The sequence below is a fragment of the Nelusetta ayraudi genome, unplaced genomic scaffold (assembly GCF_046127955.1).
Source record: "Nelusetta ayraudi isolate G7.1 ecotype Tasmania unplaced genomic scaffold, CSIRO-AGI_Nayr_v1 ptg000004l, whole genome shotgun sequence".
Taxonomy (NCBI): domain Eukaryota; kingdom Metazoa; phylum Chordata; class Actinopteri; order Tetraodontiformes; family Monacanthidae; genus Nelusetta; species Nelusetta ayraudi.
Window position 1 is genome coordinate 9360915 of NW_027466054.1, and position 14490 is coordinate 9375404.

General features: G+C 44.3%; 1 protein-coding gene across 6 annotated transcripts in view; it reads right to left on the bottom strand.

Moving 5' to 3' along the window:
- Positions 1–14490, bottom strand: part of lrba (LPS-responsive vesicle trafficking, beach and anchor containing) — a 170236-nt gene that overhangs the window by 99101 nt on the left and 56645 nt on the right. For all 6 annotated transcript variants that reach the window (XM_076033131.1, XM_076033123.1, XM_076033097.1 and 3 more), the window contains exons 34-35: positions 7690–7754; positions 5399–5507 (exon numbers count right to left, since the gene is read on the bottom strand). In XM_076033131.1, coding sequence (XP_075889246.1) covers positions 5399–5507; positions 7690–7754 — 174 coding nt within the window. The remainder of the gene's footprint in view (positions 1–5398; positions 5508–7689; positions 7755–14490) is intronic.

The following is a 14490-nucleotide window of genomic DNA, read 5'->3' on the forward strand; positions in this document are numbered from 1 at the left end:
CGAGCGGAGAACAAAATCAGCCGAGATCTTATTAAAGCGCTTCATTTGCAATGCCTTGACACTGGCGGCACATCAGGGCTCCCTGCTCGCCCAGACTGGGGCCCGTCGCTCCACCAGAATTCTTCAATTTCTCACATCCGCCGACAAGCGCTCCCAGAGGGTTTCATTTACCAGCGGGCAGAGGGAACTGTCCAGCGGAAGGCGAGACATCAGCCCTCCGTCCTTGTCTCAGTATCAGCCGATGCAAATGCACTACAAATAAATTCCCGCCGCAACACAATGGAGGTCTGCCGAGACAAGGGGATGAAATGAGAAAGGAGGATGGGGGTCGCTGAACAAAAGTCGACGCTGCGCCGGCCCGCCAATTGGTTTCAAAGAGAATCCCTCGCACTTGATCTCCTGCCCTCGAGTTTTCAAATTGCAACATAAAACGCCACCGGGGGAATTCAGACAATGGGCTCTGGCAAGGAGCGAGTGAAGGGAAGAGGAGGGGGAGAAAAATGAGGGCTTAAAAGTACAATGGCGAACAAAAGTCACCAAATGACAATGGCTGACAGCCACTTCAATTTTGAAATGATGCCCCTGTCATGGCGTGCTCCCAAGTATTGATTTTTTTCCCCTCCCTCCTCCCCCTGGAGCACAGAGGGGGAAAAAAATTAATCCAGTTGAAACAGATCGCTGATGGCACTGGGACCAGAGCAAGCAGCCATCAAGGTTAACGCAGGCGCAACACTTATCAAGTGCCCTCCTCCCCCCTGTTGTTCCTCTTCCTCCTCTTCCTCGTCCCTTCACACCGTCTCTGGCTGATTTTTAATGGAGGCAGTGGCTTCATCTCTCCAACCTGGAAACCTGGATTCCCCAGAAAGCCGCATCCTCCCCTTGTACCATCACTCTGCTTTCGCTGCCACCTTTCCGTGATGATTTCAGCGCGGCTTCAAGGTCGTGCCACGTGAAAAATCATAGGTGTTAAACTGTCGTCTGGCTGTGAAAAATGGTGAAATAAGGTAAGGAGGCCCCGTGGATGAAAAATACACCTCATTTGGGTCGTGTGTAGCCTGATATGATAAATAAAGGCGGTTGGCTATCAACTTGGGTTTTCAAAAAAAAAAAAAACAATTTTTGTTGGAATGAAATGGTTAACAGAATCTCAAGGCCACACAATGGTGCCCTGTATGAGATTAATTTTGAAATGTGGGCTCCCATTCAGTGACATAAAAAAAAAGGAATAAGGAAAAAAAAAAAAAGCCTTGCGCTGACTTAAGACACTAGGGAGAAGCCAAGTGGTCATGCGTAATGATGGTAGCTCTGGAGGAGGTACCTAGGGACTTCATTACCCAGGAAAGTCAGCAACACAGGGATGGAGACGACGGTTCATGTGGATACTCTCCTAGTTCCATCCACAGTGTCTTGAATACAATAAGAATTGGTATATTAACAAAAAAAAAGTTATTATTGTAATGTACCTTGAAGCCTAAATCCTATAAATTTGTGTCACAGAGCCTTCTGCTGAAGAACAAATATAAAGTTTGTCAATAGAAGGCACAACTTTTTTTTCCCCCATTTTCAAAGTCTATCAAAACTGGCGCAAGGGGTAACATTAGGAATGTATCTGCCCCACCGCTAGCAGCTCTAATGTAACTCTTGCAAAAGCCAGTTGGGAGAAAAGGGAAAACTACAAAGAAAAGCTTCTTCTCTTGTTTCGATGCGAAAATGCTTATAGTATCCAGTACAACTGCAAGACCAATTAAAAACAAACAAAGAGGAACACTTTCAGCTGGCAGTCGGCAGGATGGATGGGTGAGACTCCAGAGATGGAGCTTGCTGCTGTGCAAGGATTCCAACGTTGTCCGTGTCAATGACCTGAGGCAGGTGGCCTAAAAATGACTTGGTGTAAACACACAGTGGGCGGGGATTGTTTTCGGGACTTGCAACTAATCGTTTCACCAATGCTGTTCAGCTGAGCTGCTGTTTGAAAATGTCAAAGGAAAAGGAAAAAGGGGTTTGTGCTTCAGTGGCGGTGGTGTAAGTGACCTGACATAGGTCCAACTTCACTTACACAACTACAGCACATCCCTAACCTCCTCCTAACTCCTGCTGCTGCGAGGGGATGCACAGGTTTTCATGGCATAGTGCTACGATAATAGGACATAATGAGCGTCAGCTCAATGTTAATGGCATTAACTGGGGGGAGGGGGGGGGGAGATCATTTTACAAGCTCAGCAGAGAGAAGACAGCCAAGCAGAGCACTAATTAGCTACTATCGTCTGGCTTTTTCGCTGGATCTCTCAGACAGTCGATTCAATTACTCCATATAAGAGCAGGGGATGAATCAGCGGGTGGGGTATTAAAAGAAAAAAAAGCAAGAGGGAAAGAGGGAGAAAGAAAAGAAATGACTGGGTCTTGGCTCACACTTCCCTATCTGGACCTTCTTATCTGCCCTTGTGCCCCTGAGCCCACCACATTTCATCCTTAATGGACAAGACCATAAAAAGAAAGACTTCGATTTCTCTCTCCTCCTTTCTATCTCTTGAGCTCCCTTTCCTTCCTGCTTCTCTGGAAGATATCAGAGTCTATCACTTGCTGAGCCGGGCAGCAGCATCCGATCTGCAGATCTCCCTCGCATTAAGGATGCTTTCAGATAGAGAACCCGAAAAGGTAATTGGATTTCCCCCCATAGTTATCTTCATCTCTTTCACCCTCGGCTCACTGTAATAACTTACTCACAGAGCCGAGGATAACTCAATTCTGTCCCACCAAGGGCCACTGACACTGTGAGTGAGGCAGAAGGGGCAGTGGGAGAGAAACAGAAACAGGGATTTTTATGCTAGCCAAAGAACACAAACTCTGAAGAGACAAGAAACACCTTGTGGATTCATGTCATAATAGTTTGTCCTTGGTAGTTGGTGGTAGTTACTGATATTCAAGTACAACAATTGGGGTGACATTCAGAACAGTTTAAAAAAAATGTTTATGCACAAGTGACTGGCATTGCATGTGAGCAAACCTCATGCGAACATGCTATGAGTCACTTTAGATGCCAGTTTTTATTACTTACAAAACAGTGACCCAACGTTTCTGTCACTGTAACCCAATACAATAGAACAACACTTAAGGGAACAAAAACAAAACCCTGGAACATGGCCGATTTTTTTTTTCCAAACCCACCTTCCCCCTCCCCTCCACTCCCCTGCCCTGCCCTTGGGGAGGATGTTTCATTGGCCTGTTATTTTTATTGTGGCGCTGCAAAATGAAACCGTTGGCTCCAGCAGAGCTTGTATGGAGGCAAAAATCAATACAGCAATATCAGAGCAAGACTTATCAGGGCTTCACTTCTTCTCAGGGGTCACGGAGGAGCAACTGCATTTAAGTGGGGAATTCAATTGTGAAACATAGTTTGGGACGAGCCTCGCCGGATATCTGATCAAGGGCGGCAGCGGGACCGAGACGGTAAAGTTTCAAATGAGAGCACAAAAATAGAGCTGATTGAAGGTTATGGCCATAGTGCTGCTTCAATTAGAAATGAGAAACACCATCGGCCTGCACAAAATACTGCTCCAACTATTTTGTGCCTACACTGCAGACCCGTCAAGGACTGGCACAGTTGAACAAATAGTAGAATAGAATTGGAAAAAATGTTACTAATCTGCAACTGTCACATGCAATTGCTTATTAGCATGGAACCTGGAGGCTCGTGGAGAAATCTGACATCATGTTTGTAACCTCAATGTAACACAATATATTGTTTGCATTTGACACTGTCTCTTAATGCAATGTCCAGTTCTCTACTCTACACACTCTTCTCAGTTTCTTTCCCTTAAAATTATAGATTTATTGTAAGCTGACAATCGATTTAATTGTATCAATTTATGCAATTTTAAAACTGACTCATTACCAATTATTTGTTTTGTTAGAAACTTGCTCTGAATTCAAGTAATCTCATAAGGAGGTCAGTGGAACATGGCTCCTGGCATCCACACAACTCAAAGGAAAATGTTTGGCTATGGAATTTAATGCAACATAACCACTGAGTAAAAATGTTTTTTCACTGGATCGAGGTTAGATGGATGACCGCTGTTTTCAGAGTTGAAGTCTGACTGATCCGGGTGCCATTAAAAGTCAAGGCATCCAAGAATCCTACCACAGAGGGAAAAGCAAAAAATATTGCGACCACAAACGGAACCCTCATGTATAAGACTTGTGTCCTCGTTCCTCTGATCGACTTTCAACACCCTTCAGGGACTTCTACTTTACGCAAGCGCAAGAGAGACCCTTCCTTGAACCCTTGAAGGCAACGCGTTTTTACTGCAGAGAGGTTGACGGGGGGGCCGGAGGCTTAAGGAGGTGTAGGTGCAGTGGTGGGCTTATTCAGTCAGCCCTTCAAGCCAGTACATCTCAGGTCTGTCTGCAGCTTTTAGTGCGAGCAGGATCCTGAGAAATGAGAGAATGTCCTGCCACTGGCCAAACACCGTCCCAGCGGGGGTATAATGGGCAGGATCTCAGCAGGACAGGAAATCATTTTGGTTAGATCTAGAAAGCAGAGTTTCACAGAGTTGGCCGTGAAAAGGTGGAACGAACAGTGCCCATGGGTCCGGAGAGAGCCGGCCCGGCAGCTACAAGGTGAAAGGCAACATTTGTGCAGAGAAGTGGTGGGGTGGGGGAGGAAGGAGGCTATATTTCAGAGGCATAGCAATAAATTAACACCACACAATGTTTGGTTTGCAATACGTGCCAAACATGATGTGCAGCTTCAAACTACTTTCTCTGTGTGTGTGTGTGTGTGTGTGTGTGTGTGTGTGTCTGCGAGTCTTCACGTTCAGAAAAGGGTTGTGTTTGAAAGGTAAACATTTGTCTTTGGGCTTTGGTATGACAGTCCTTAAAACTGGACAGACAAGTAGGGAGTAGTGATTGGATGAGCTATCGAGCGCTCTTATTGGACAGAACATCTGATTAGCATTGAATTTAAATAATTTATCAGCTGAGTTTTATCAGCAAAAACTGATAAAACAAGGAAGTGTGCTTCATTGTAGTTTTCTATCTAAAACACTCATATTGCATTTCTGTGGATCTGATGCATTAAAATATAAGCTGTGTCTACACATTTTAACTCGTTGGACAATTTTGATGTTTTCATTTAAGTGCTTAAATGACATATGAAAAATCCTGTTTCTTTTCCATGACTTTCAATAATCATTCATTCAATAAGCATCAAGAAATGATTATTTAAATTGGCATGTTGAAACTAGATCACCATTGCAGAGTTCAACTTTCGGTCTGCTTAATGAAAGAATTGTTGTGTCTAATCTAATTCGATGACTTTACAAATTGGTTTATGGTGGTATCAAAGGTTTCCTCCCCCCCCCCCCCAAAAAAAGAGTGGTTTTAATTGTCATGCACATACCTCAAACTCTGCGTGCCTGTGGATGTCTTCGGCCCTCTGACGGCTGAGGATGAATTCAGCTTCATTAGCCACTCGGACCAGGTGATCCTTCATGGTGTGACTCAGCAGCCTGGGGAGAAGACAGATGGTCACCATCGCACTCAGTTGCTGCATAAATACATATTCACTGCTATCACCGCTCAGCCTTCCACGTGAGATACTCTGCATAGATGTTATATCACCTAGAACACAATGATGAAAGTGTCAGACTAGCGTTTAGTGACATCTTAGTATCCCAGGCTTGGCAGTATTTGGGCAGCACTGTGATAACACGAGCGTAAAGAACACACAGCCGTGTAATACCCATAAAATGCTGGAAAATTAGCAGAAAATCTGATTTGGAGACAAACCACAGCGTGCACGAGTGCTTCTCCAACAGGGATGCACACGTGCTCATGGACTTGTTAATGATATACATCAGACGGCGGGGAGGATCTCAGCCCGTGTGGCTACACATGTAGCTTGCGTCTCCCACATCTTATCACCGTGGATGAAACATGCACGTTTTGTGTGTCATCAGGGTAGTGTGTGTGTGTGTGTGTGTGTGTGTGTGTGTGTGTGTGTGTGTGTGTGTGTTGGGTCAAAGAATCCTCTCCACAGCCCTAAAGGTCGAGACTGTGCAAAGTGGAACAATAACAGACTCGGGGCCAGAGAGACGGTGGAGGCTGTAACCTAAGCCTGCTGTTTCAGCGCAGGGCAGCAGGGGAGCGGAGGTGCTGGGGCCTCCGTAGCCTCCGTGGCCCTGCCGAGGCCCCGCTATCAATAACCCAGCCGCTGGCCGTCTGCAGCCTTCACACTGTAACAGTCCAGGGACATCTTTATGGAGCTTTTTTATTTTTAACTGAGCAGTTACTTACTTATTTAAAGGGTAATATCTCATGGGAGTCTATTTAATGTCTGTTTTTGACTGTCTGACCCGCTTGGGTGCCGGCATTGCGGAAATGAACAGGGGCCAAATCGGTTTTCATTTTGCACTTCAGAAATGTTTGTTTAAAAGGTGCAAGTGTTTTCAGAACTTCTGTGGAGCAGCTTCCCAAACCAGATTTCAGTTTTAGCCCACTGTTTACAGCCTCCCTGGAAAAGCCCAATTGTAGCTTCCTGCTAAAAATGATGAAAACTGGACTCTTCACATGTTTGGAACTAAAATATAGCAGCAAGGACTGTCTGGGGGTGTTGTCTTTAACAGGGAGAGGAATCAGTTGGTGTCGGTGGAGGACAGATTTTTAACTAAACTTTTTTGAAATGTTAAATGAGAAAAAGGTTATTACAAATAAAAGTGGAGAGAGGTGGAATCTTGTACCTATAAGTAATAAGTGTTATCCATGTACTATTAAATGTTTTGTTGAACAAATTTCTGATTCCTTTTGAACCCATAGTACTTAACCAACTTCATAATCATTTTTTTAATTATTTTTGTTAAATGTTAGTGTATTTGTGACCTTCTTAGTGTATGACTGTTATGTATTTATGTCTTGTAATGGCATCATGGTTTTTGATAATGTCTTTTATTTATTGTTTTTTTCTTAATGTGTTCAAAATAAATAAGCCAAAAAAAAGTAATGGGTACTTTTTTTTTATTAAACTGTCAAATTATAGTTATTTACTTGCATCTCTGAACACTTTGTTCTACCAACAAAGCAAAAATGATTAAGATGATATACTATCGAAGACATTGCTGGATGATTTGAACTAAATGAGACATTCAATTCCATGTGTGTACGCAGAACTTACAGATGTGACTATAAAATGTCTCATGGTGGCTCATGGCAAAATTGAATATACATCTCAATCTGCACTGAGGACTCAGAGGGCCATAGTGCTGGTTCTAATAGGATTTATGTGGATTAGGTTATGCCAATTCTTAAGGCAGCGGATCAATAATGGCAAGTGTGACCCTTTTACATCCATAATTGATGACTTCTAAGTCAAAGTTAAACCAATGTTGGAGGTAGAGAATCTTATTAAGTTCAGACTGGGAGGTCAATAAGTCTGCATAATAGAAAAAAACAGCGTAATCCAAAGCATGGAGGCGGACATGAGAGATGAATACTGGCGGCTAAAAGAAACAGCACAAACGAAGAGAAGGACAGCAGGAAATCTGGAGTCACTTCCCGAGTTTGGCTGAGGAACCAATGATCAGAGGACATTTCACCTTCTACCCAATCCTCTCTGAAAGCCTTCTGTGAGAGGAAGGACCTAAATAAAACAGGCCATCTTCAGGCAGGCGGACACTTGTGTGTCAGGAAACTTACCTTCCTTCGTTGACCAACTCGATGAAAGCCAGACCAGCATTCTTCTGGATGGAGTTCTGCCATTCCTGCAAGTCAACACACAAAGACACAAGGGCTGTTTACATACGACTTCATCCAGTTAGACACAGTAAATTTCAGCAAGAGAAAATTTCAAAGTGAGAAGGTAAAATTGCCACATGACTCGTACACGGCGTTTATATTCCTGAATTGCATGATAAACATGATTAAAGCCTTTTATTTGCTTAGAGGACAGAGACATGAAGACATTCTAAAGAAAATGGGAGACGATTTTGAAAAAGTCATCATAATTCCAAGGTCTAATGGTGTTTTTATTTTGTTTTCCCATTATGAACACCAGTGAAGCAGCCATGCTCATGCATGTTGACGTTAACTCAGGGAAAAGTGCTTGGTGTCAATCTGTGACATCCCAAAGAAATGACTTTCAGGACTTGACAGAAATGTATCTCAGTTCTGAGGAGTTCACTGACAGGTTGGATACATTAATGTTTTTATTAATGTAAAAAAATAATAATAATAATAATAATAATAATAATAATTATAATAATAATAAAATAAAAAAAGTGTATCTTGATTCATTTCTGATCTGAAATTATTAATTAATGGCCACCTCTAAAAAAAGTTAAATTTTCTAAAAACAATGCAACCATCACAAATCAATGGCAATAATTTTAATATCACTGACATCAGCATACAATGAGAAATATGCGATGCCACCTCAATGCCAGGAATAAAAAAAGATTGCTTCCACTAAAGCTTATGCAAATAAATTGTCGTAACTGCAGACCAAACCCCACTGTCACTGTCGCAGAAATTATTCTAATGAACGTACAACAAAATAATAAAGAAAAAAATAAAAGTCAGTTTAAAGACAACAAATAGAAACAATTTGATTATTCCAAAGATCTGTTACATTATAAACCTGCCAAAATTTGTCTTTTCTATCCACCCTATCAACACAGGGCAGCGACTTTGTCGTACACTCGAGCGGCCCGGTTGTTTACGCTCGGCCTATAAGCTGCAGTTCTCTCAGTGTCGCGTGAAACCTCATCTGAAAAAGGCGCAGCGGCGGCCGCTCTGATCAGCGTGGCCTCGACATAATCTGCGGGCAAACGGGCGGAGGGGACTGAAAGAGCTGTGTTGAGAGTGCATTTATCACGGGTAAACACACAAATTTCCTCCTCTTTGACGACCGTTATGGTTGAAGGTGTCAGTCTAAACAATCCAGCCGCAGCCGCGTGCGCACGTTAAAAAGCCCGGCGCTTTCGACGGGGGACAAGCAGAGGAGGGAAACTCAGCGGTCATCATCTCTCATGCTCTGTTCAATATTTCAACACCTTCAGCACAAGCGTCAAAAGAATAATAAAGCAACAAGGTCATGTCTGAACCTCGCGGCACTTTATCCCCCTCTTCCTCTCGGGGGAGACGGGGAAGTATGCATGAGAAACCTCAGGTTGGAGGCCGGCGCGACCAAACTACTGCTTTAGCGAGAGTCATCAATCACGAGACCGGGTTCTACATCTTTTATTAACATGTGTCACAAAAAATAAGAGCGGAGGTGTGAAAATTGGAAATGCGCAATTGTTTCGAGCTTGCAAATGAGAGTGCATTTTGAAAAACGGGCCCAAAACCAGAGATTTTAGAGCTGGGCAGTGGATGTGTACAATCTGATATTCGCATGACGTTGTAATCTCTTGCACTGATAAAGGAAACTGTGTGTTTATGCACAAACTGGGGCTTTTGGTAAACCCAGCAAGTCCACAGGGACAAGGATCAGCGCTACAGCAGCACAGGAAAAGATTCATTTTCAACCCCCCACCCCCGAAAAAACATAAAACCTCACATACCAAAAATCATATTTCACATGTGACGATTTTCACTTTGCCTCCCTTTCAGCAGAGCGAACGCAGAACCATCAGAAGCAATCACGGCGGGAGGAGGAGGCCTCCGTAAAATGCCTCGAACCAACTGCCAGTCACGTAGACAACATCCCGGGTGCTTAACCTCAGCTCATAGCTGCTTTCTGTCCTGCAGGACCATATTGGCATTGACCGTGTTTACAATACGCTGCAAATAAAGAGGGCACAGTGGGAATAAAAGTCTGGGCTCGGGATTGGAAGCAGAGTTTTGGAGCCGGAGCGCTGGCAGCGGACGTCTGCAGCTGAGGTTTGCTGAAGAGGAAGTGTGTGAGAGTAGCCTTGGGGGCCTCTGGTTTGAGCGCCGCACTGTAGTTGAAGGACATTAAACATGAGTGCTAGCTGTGGCTGCGGGGATATTCCAGAGCAGCGGGGCCAAACTCTGCGAGCTGGATTTCAAATAAACAGGGCAGGAAGTGAGACCGTAAATAGAGCGGCGCTCTCAGGGAGAAAGCAGGAAACCGGCGGCATTAAATTTCTCCCAACGTGAATTTCTTCAGAATACCTGAGACTTTGAAGCCGGGGGAACCCAGAACGTGGCGTAAAACAAGAAGCTATTTCAGCAGAAATGAAAAAAAAAAAAAAAAAAAAAAAAAGTGCTCGGAAAAAGCGTCGGCGGCCACTCCCAAATTAGGATGGAGGAACGTCGCGCTGGCCATTGGCATTTGGTCGATGTGGACAAAGGGGATAGGGAGACTAATGGCGTCATTATGGACGAGGGGACGGCTCCTCCGCTCGAATTAAAAAAAAAAGCAGTGACCCCGATCGGAGGGACATCGCTCGGAGAGCGGGACAGGTCAGTGATAGAATATTGGATTTCGGCCGCCCTGGTCAGCGGTGTCACAACTTTTATGGCCACGACCACGGCGCTCCTGATGAGCAGATACAAGCAGCCATTTGTGACCCCTCACCTTTAACCTGACCTCAGGAGCAGCGAGAGAGAGAGAGAGAGAGAGAGAGAGAGAGAGAGAGAGAGAGAGCGCTGCCTCTCTCATCCCGATTGGACAGTTTGCCACCGTTTGATAAAAGGTAGCGGGTTGGTTGGGGGGGGGAGGGTTAGGGTAGGATTTAGGGGGTTTGGTTTCCTTTCCTTCCTTTTCTTTTTGAACCTTCCCCCCGCACCCCCAATCGTCCTATTTTGGGAAATGCCCGTTTCGCTCTAAAGTCAATAAGACAGCTCTGTTTGGTCTGCGCTCAACGGCGATGGCATTGAGTCTAAACACACATGCCATGCACTTCCGTCATTACAGCTGATTATCCATAATCAACATCAAAATACACCACTACCACCGGTGAGGAAACACAGACCTCCAGAACAAAATCGCCGCTCAAAACGTCAGGCTCGCCACAACACAAGGAAAACATTTTCCAAAGGAACCGGGAGACGGGGGAACGAAGAAGAAAAAAAACGAGCCGACTTTCCTGAAATAATAAATATTTCACTTGTGCTTTTCGGTGGCATCACTCATAATCACAGGTATTTGTTGATTTGAAAGGCTTGCGGGGATACGGCTCTCAGATGAGACGACAGAGGCATAAATCCTGGTGTCAAAAGTGGCAGAAGCTAAATGAAAGAGGCCACGGCTGATTTTCACTTCTTTAAACAGTTACACATATGGTTGTTTGATTGCACACATGTAAACAGGGGCGCAAGGGGTGGAAAAAAATAAAACAGGTGCAACCCACTGCACTTACGCAAAGTTCTCGCGGCAGAAGTCGCATTTCCTTTTGTACTCGGGGAAAACCAAAATGTCAACAAACTGTAAACAACCATGGCTCTCTGCTTTTTATATATATATATATTCTGACCAGCAGCTGCAGATGTAGGGAAGGTTGCTGCTCGCTTATTGTTTCTGCGGCTGGGAAAGAAATCCACAAGCACACACATACATGCACGCAGGGCTGTGTGCGAGGCCGCGCTCCACACATTCCCGCTCTCCACATTCGCACATGCTGTGCAAACTCAGATGGTATCTGCTTAAGGAAAAACAGACACTCGTGTTGGTGTTTGCGCGATTAAATTCACAACTGGGGGAATATTTACCGACGTCAAAATATTTACACTGGGGGGTCTCCGACAGTTTCATGGACCTGTACTTTTTTTTAATGGCTACACTAACAGGGGAGGGGAGCAGCGGCGTACGGGGCCGCCGCGCACCAAACGGACAAACCAAAAAAACATGCTACGAGTGTGCGTTAAAGATACACCGCACTGGGAAAGTGTACATTTAAGCGCCGTAAAATGTATATTTACAGCAGCGCAGCCGTCACGTCTCGCTTCTCAGTTCCCATCTCAGATATAAATCATGTTTCCTAAGAGATTTTCATCTGGTTCGCCCACTTTGTCACTGAATTTTACTGGCGTACGCGCAGACAAATAATGCAACACATGAGCAGCTGCTTCGGCTCCAAATTAAACAGATGCTCAGTGCAAAATGACAAATGGAATAATTACCTGATCCAACGGCAGTTTCATCAGTTTAGAACGTACCTGTTCTGTTCGCAAACAAAGGAGCCGCACTCAGAAAAACATTTGTTCTCTGTCCTTTGGTGCGAGTCAACTTCGTGATTAAATCTGCTCGCAGGGTGTTTCATGTTGCCCGAGATTCATTTTGGAAGTTCAAGTATTTGGTGCATGTTCTATAGTCAGCATTTAGAAATCATTTAGTTTAGGTTGTTGTCGCATCATTGCAAAATCCCACACTGCATTTAACCTAATCTGATTGTACGTGTGAATACTGGCAATAAAAGCTTGTCTATTCTATTCTAATCCATTGGCAACACTTCAAAGATTTTTAGGTAGAGCAGGCGTCACATTTGAGTTCTGAACTTTAAAATTGGAAAGAAGATGCCGTTAATGTAATCTTTGATTGAGCAGATTGTAAGCATCCTTTTTTTTTGTTTTGTTTCTTTATGCTCTAAATGTTGACTGTTCAGACCAGTGGCACAGGTGATATATATGACACCCAATGACAGGTGTTCACATAGGACGCCAATTCATTCCAGATTTGGAGCTGCCGGCTTCTGATCCATTCAGACTAAGACAGGTGTTATCACTAAATGTGAGCATGTTTTCAGGAAAGCGAGTCTGACAATTCACCTCGCTGAAAACTTCACACACAAACATGTCAATTGACTCCATCTATGCATTTTTTTTTAAGTATCTCCGCCAAGGAAGAAGGTTGCTGGTGAATCATTCTATTGTGAAGAGAAATGACAAGCTGGGGGTTTTCTACTCCTTGCAAAAAAAGAGAACAAAAAGAAACATAAGACATACATCCCAGGGTCTTTTCATGTGAGACCTGTCAGGTTAGAAAAACACTGCATGAGTAGCGCCTGTCATCAGGGAACTTTTATTATTTAGAGAAAACATATATAGTGATGAAAAAAAAGAAAAGAAAAAACTCGAAACTTGAAGCCAAAACCGACTCACAAAACATCAGGGAATCAAATTAAAAGCCACTCAAACTTTTGCCTTTTTTCTTCTTTAAGGAGCCTCCTGTCTGATCCCCCCCAGCCCCCCCTGCCTCCACTGAACTTCACTTCCTGTCAGGAAGCCCCCCTGACACACACACCCACCCCCTTGACCTTCTTCTCCTTCAACACAACACACCCTCTTGGCCGCCCCCCGCTGGCTGCATAGTTGGCAACGCTGGGGTGCCTGAAGAATTAAGTGCCAGTTGGTGTTAGTGTGTTTTCTCGACATCTCACAGGAGAACCGCATTTCAAAGAATAAACAGCGTGACGTTATCCTCTGAACTGCAGCGCGGCGGCGGGACGGGGAGCCGCGTGGCACCGCTGTAAAGGGGCGCTGGAGCATAACATAAGGGTGAGGGCGGGAGGGAAGAATAACACTTTGATTTGCACTGATCTTGAACCTGGTGCGCCTGCTGGACTCCGCAGTGGGACGCGGATCCCACTGTGGGGAAAATGATGGGGAGAGGATTTCAGTCGCCTGGTTTCATCACATTCCTCGCCACTTCTCTCACCCCTCACGGCTCCCTCGAGTGCCTCTTACAGCACCGTCTGCTCTTGATCCATCGCAGCCTCGGAGCCGAGGGCCCCGGATTATGCAAAAGCCACTTTACTAAGAGTAGCCTGTCAATGAACTCTGCAGAAATAGAGCAAAGTCCATCATCGACACCATTTGCATGATTAATTAATTTTGGAGAGTTAGCACGGCTCTTAACTGATTGATTCTGATGGATGGATGCAGTTGCCCTGTTTTCCTCCCATTCCAACAAACACAATGTACAACAAAGCATCAGTTTTAGCATTACTGATTTTTGAGGGACGGTATAAACAGAAGGTTAAATGTACTGTATTTTTTGCTTTTGGAGATCTATCATTGGCTACTCAGTTACTGATGTTTTGAAATGATTGCGTGGTTTTAAACATGAACTCACCCTTTACACTTAGTTAAACTATTTTATTGTCCATGAAAAGCAAACACCAGCGGCACCCAACTTTAGACGGCCGGGCTTTCAGTGGCTCCTCCATTTCTGAGAGGACGCTATTGATCGCCCACAGAGTGATGACCAGGCTCTCATGGCCCGTTTCCTAGCTGCAGGGGTTTAAACTGCCACTCTTCCCTCTAACCCCAAGGGTTGCGGGGTCAAGGGTCAGAATGAGCCAAGTGTTCAGGGAAGTCAATGTCTTTCTCCCCTCTCACTGGAGGAGAGAGGTTCCCATCTGTTAAACAGGTTAACTTTGAAGACGCTGGCTGGCAACATATGATAATATGAGGTCACTGGATTTGCAGGTTAGCGCCTGTGTTATTGGATTACAATTTAAAAAATTGTAAAATTTTTGTATGTAAAAATTTAAAATCTGCATGAACGGTTTACAAAAGAAAAAAAAATGCTTT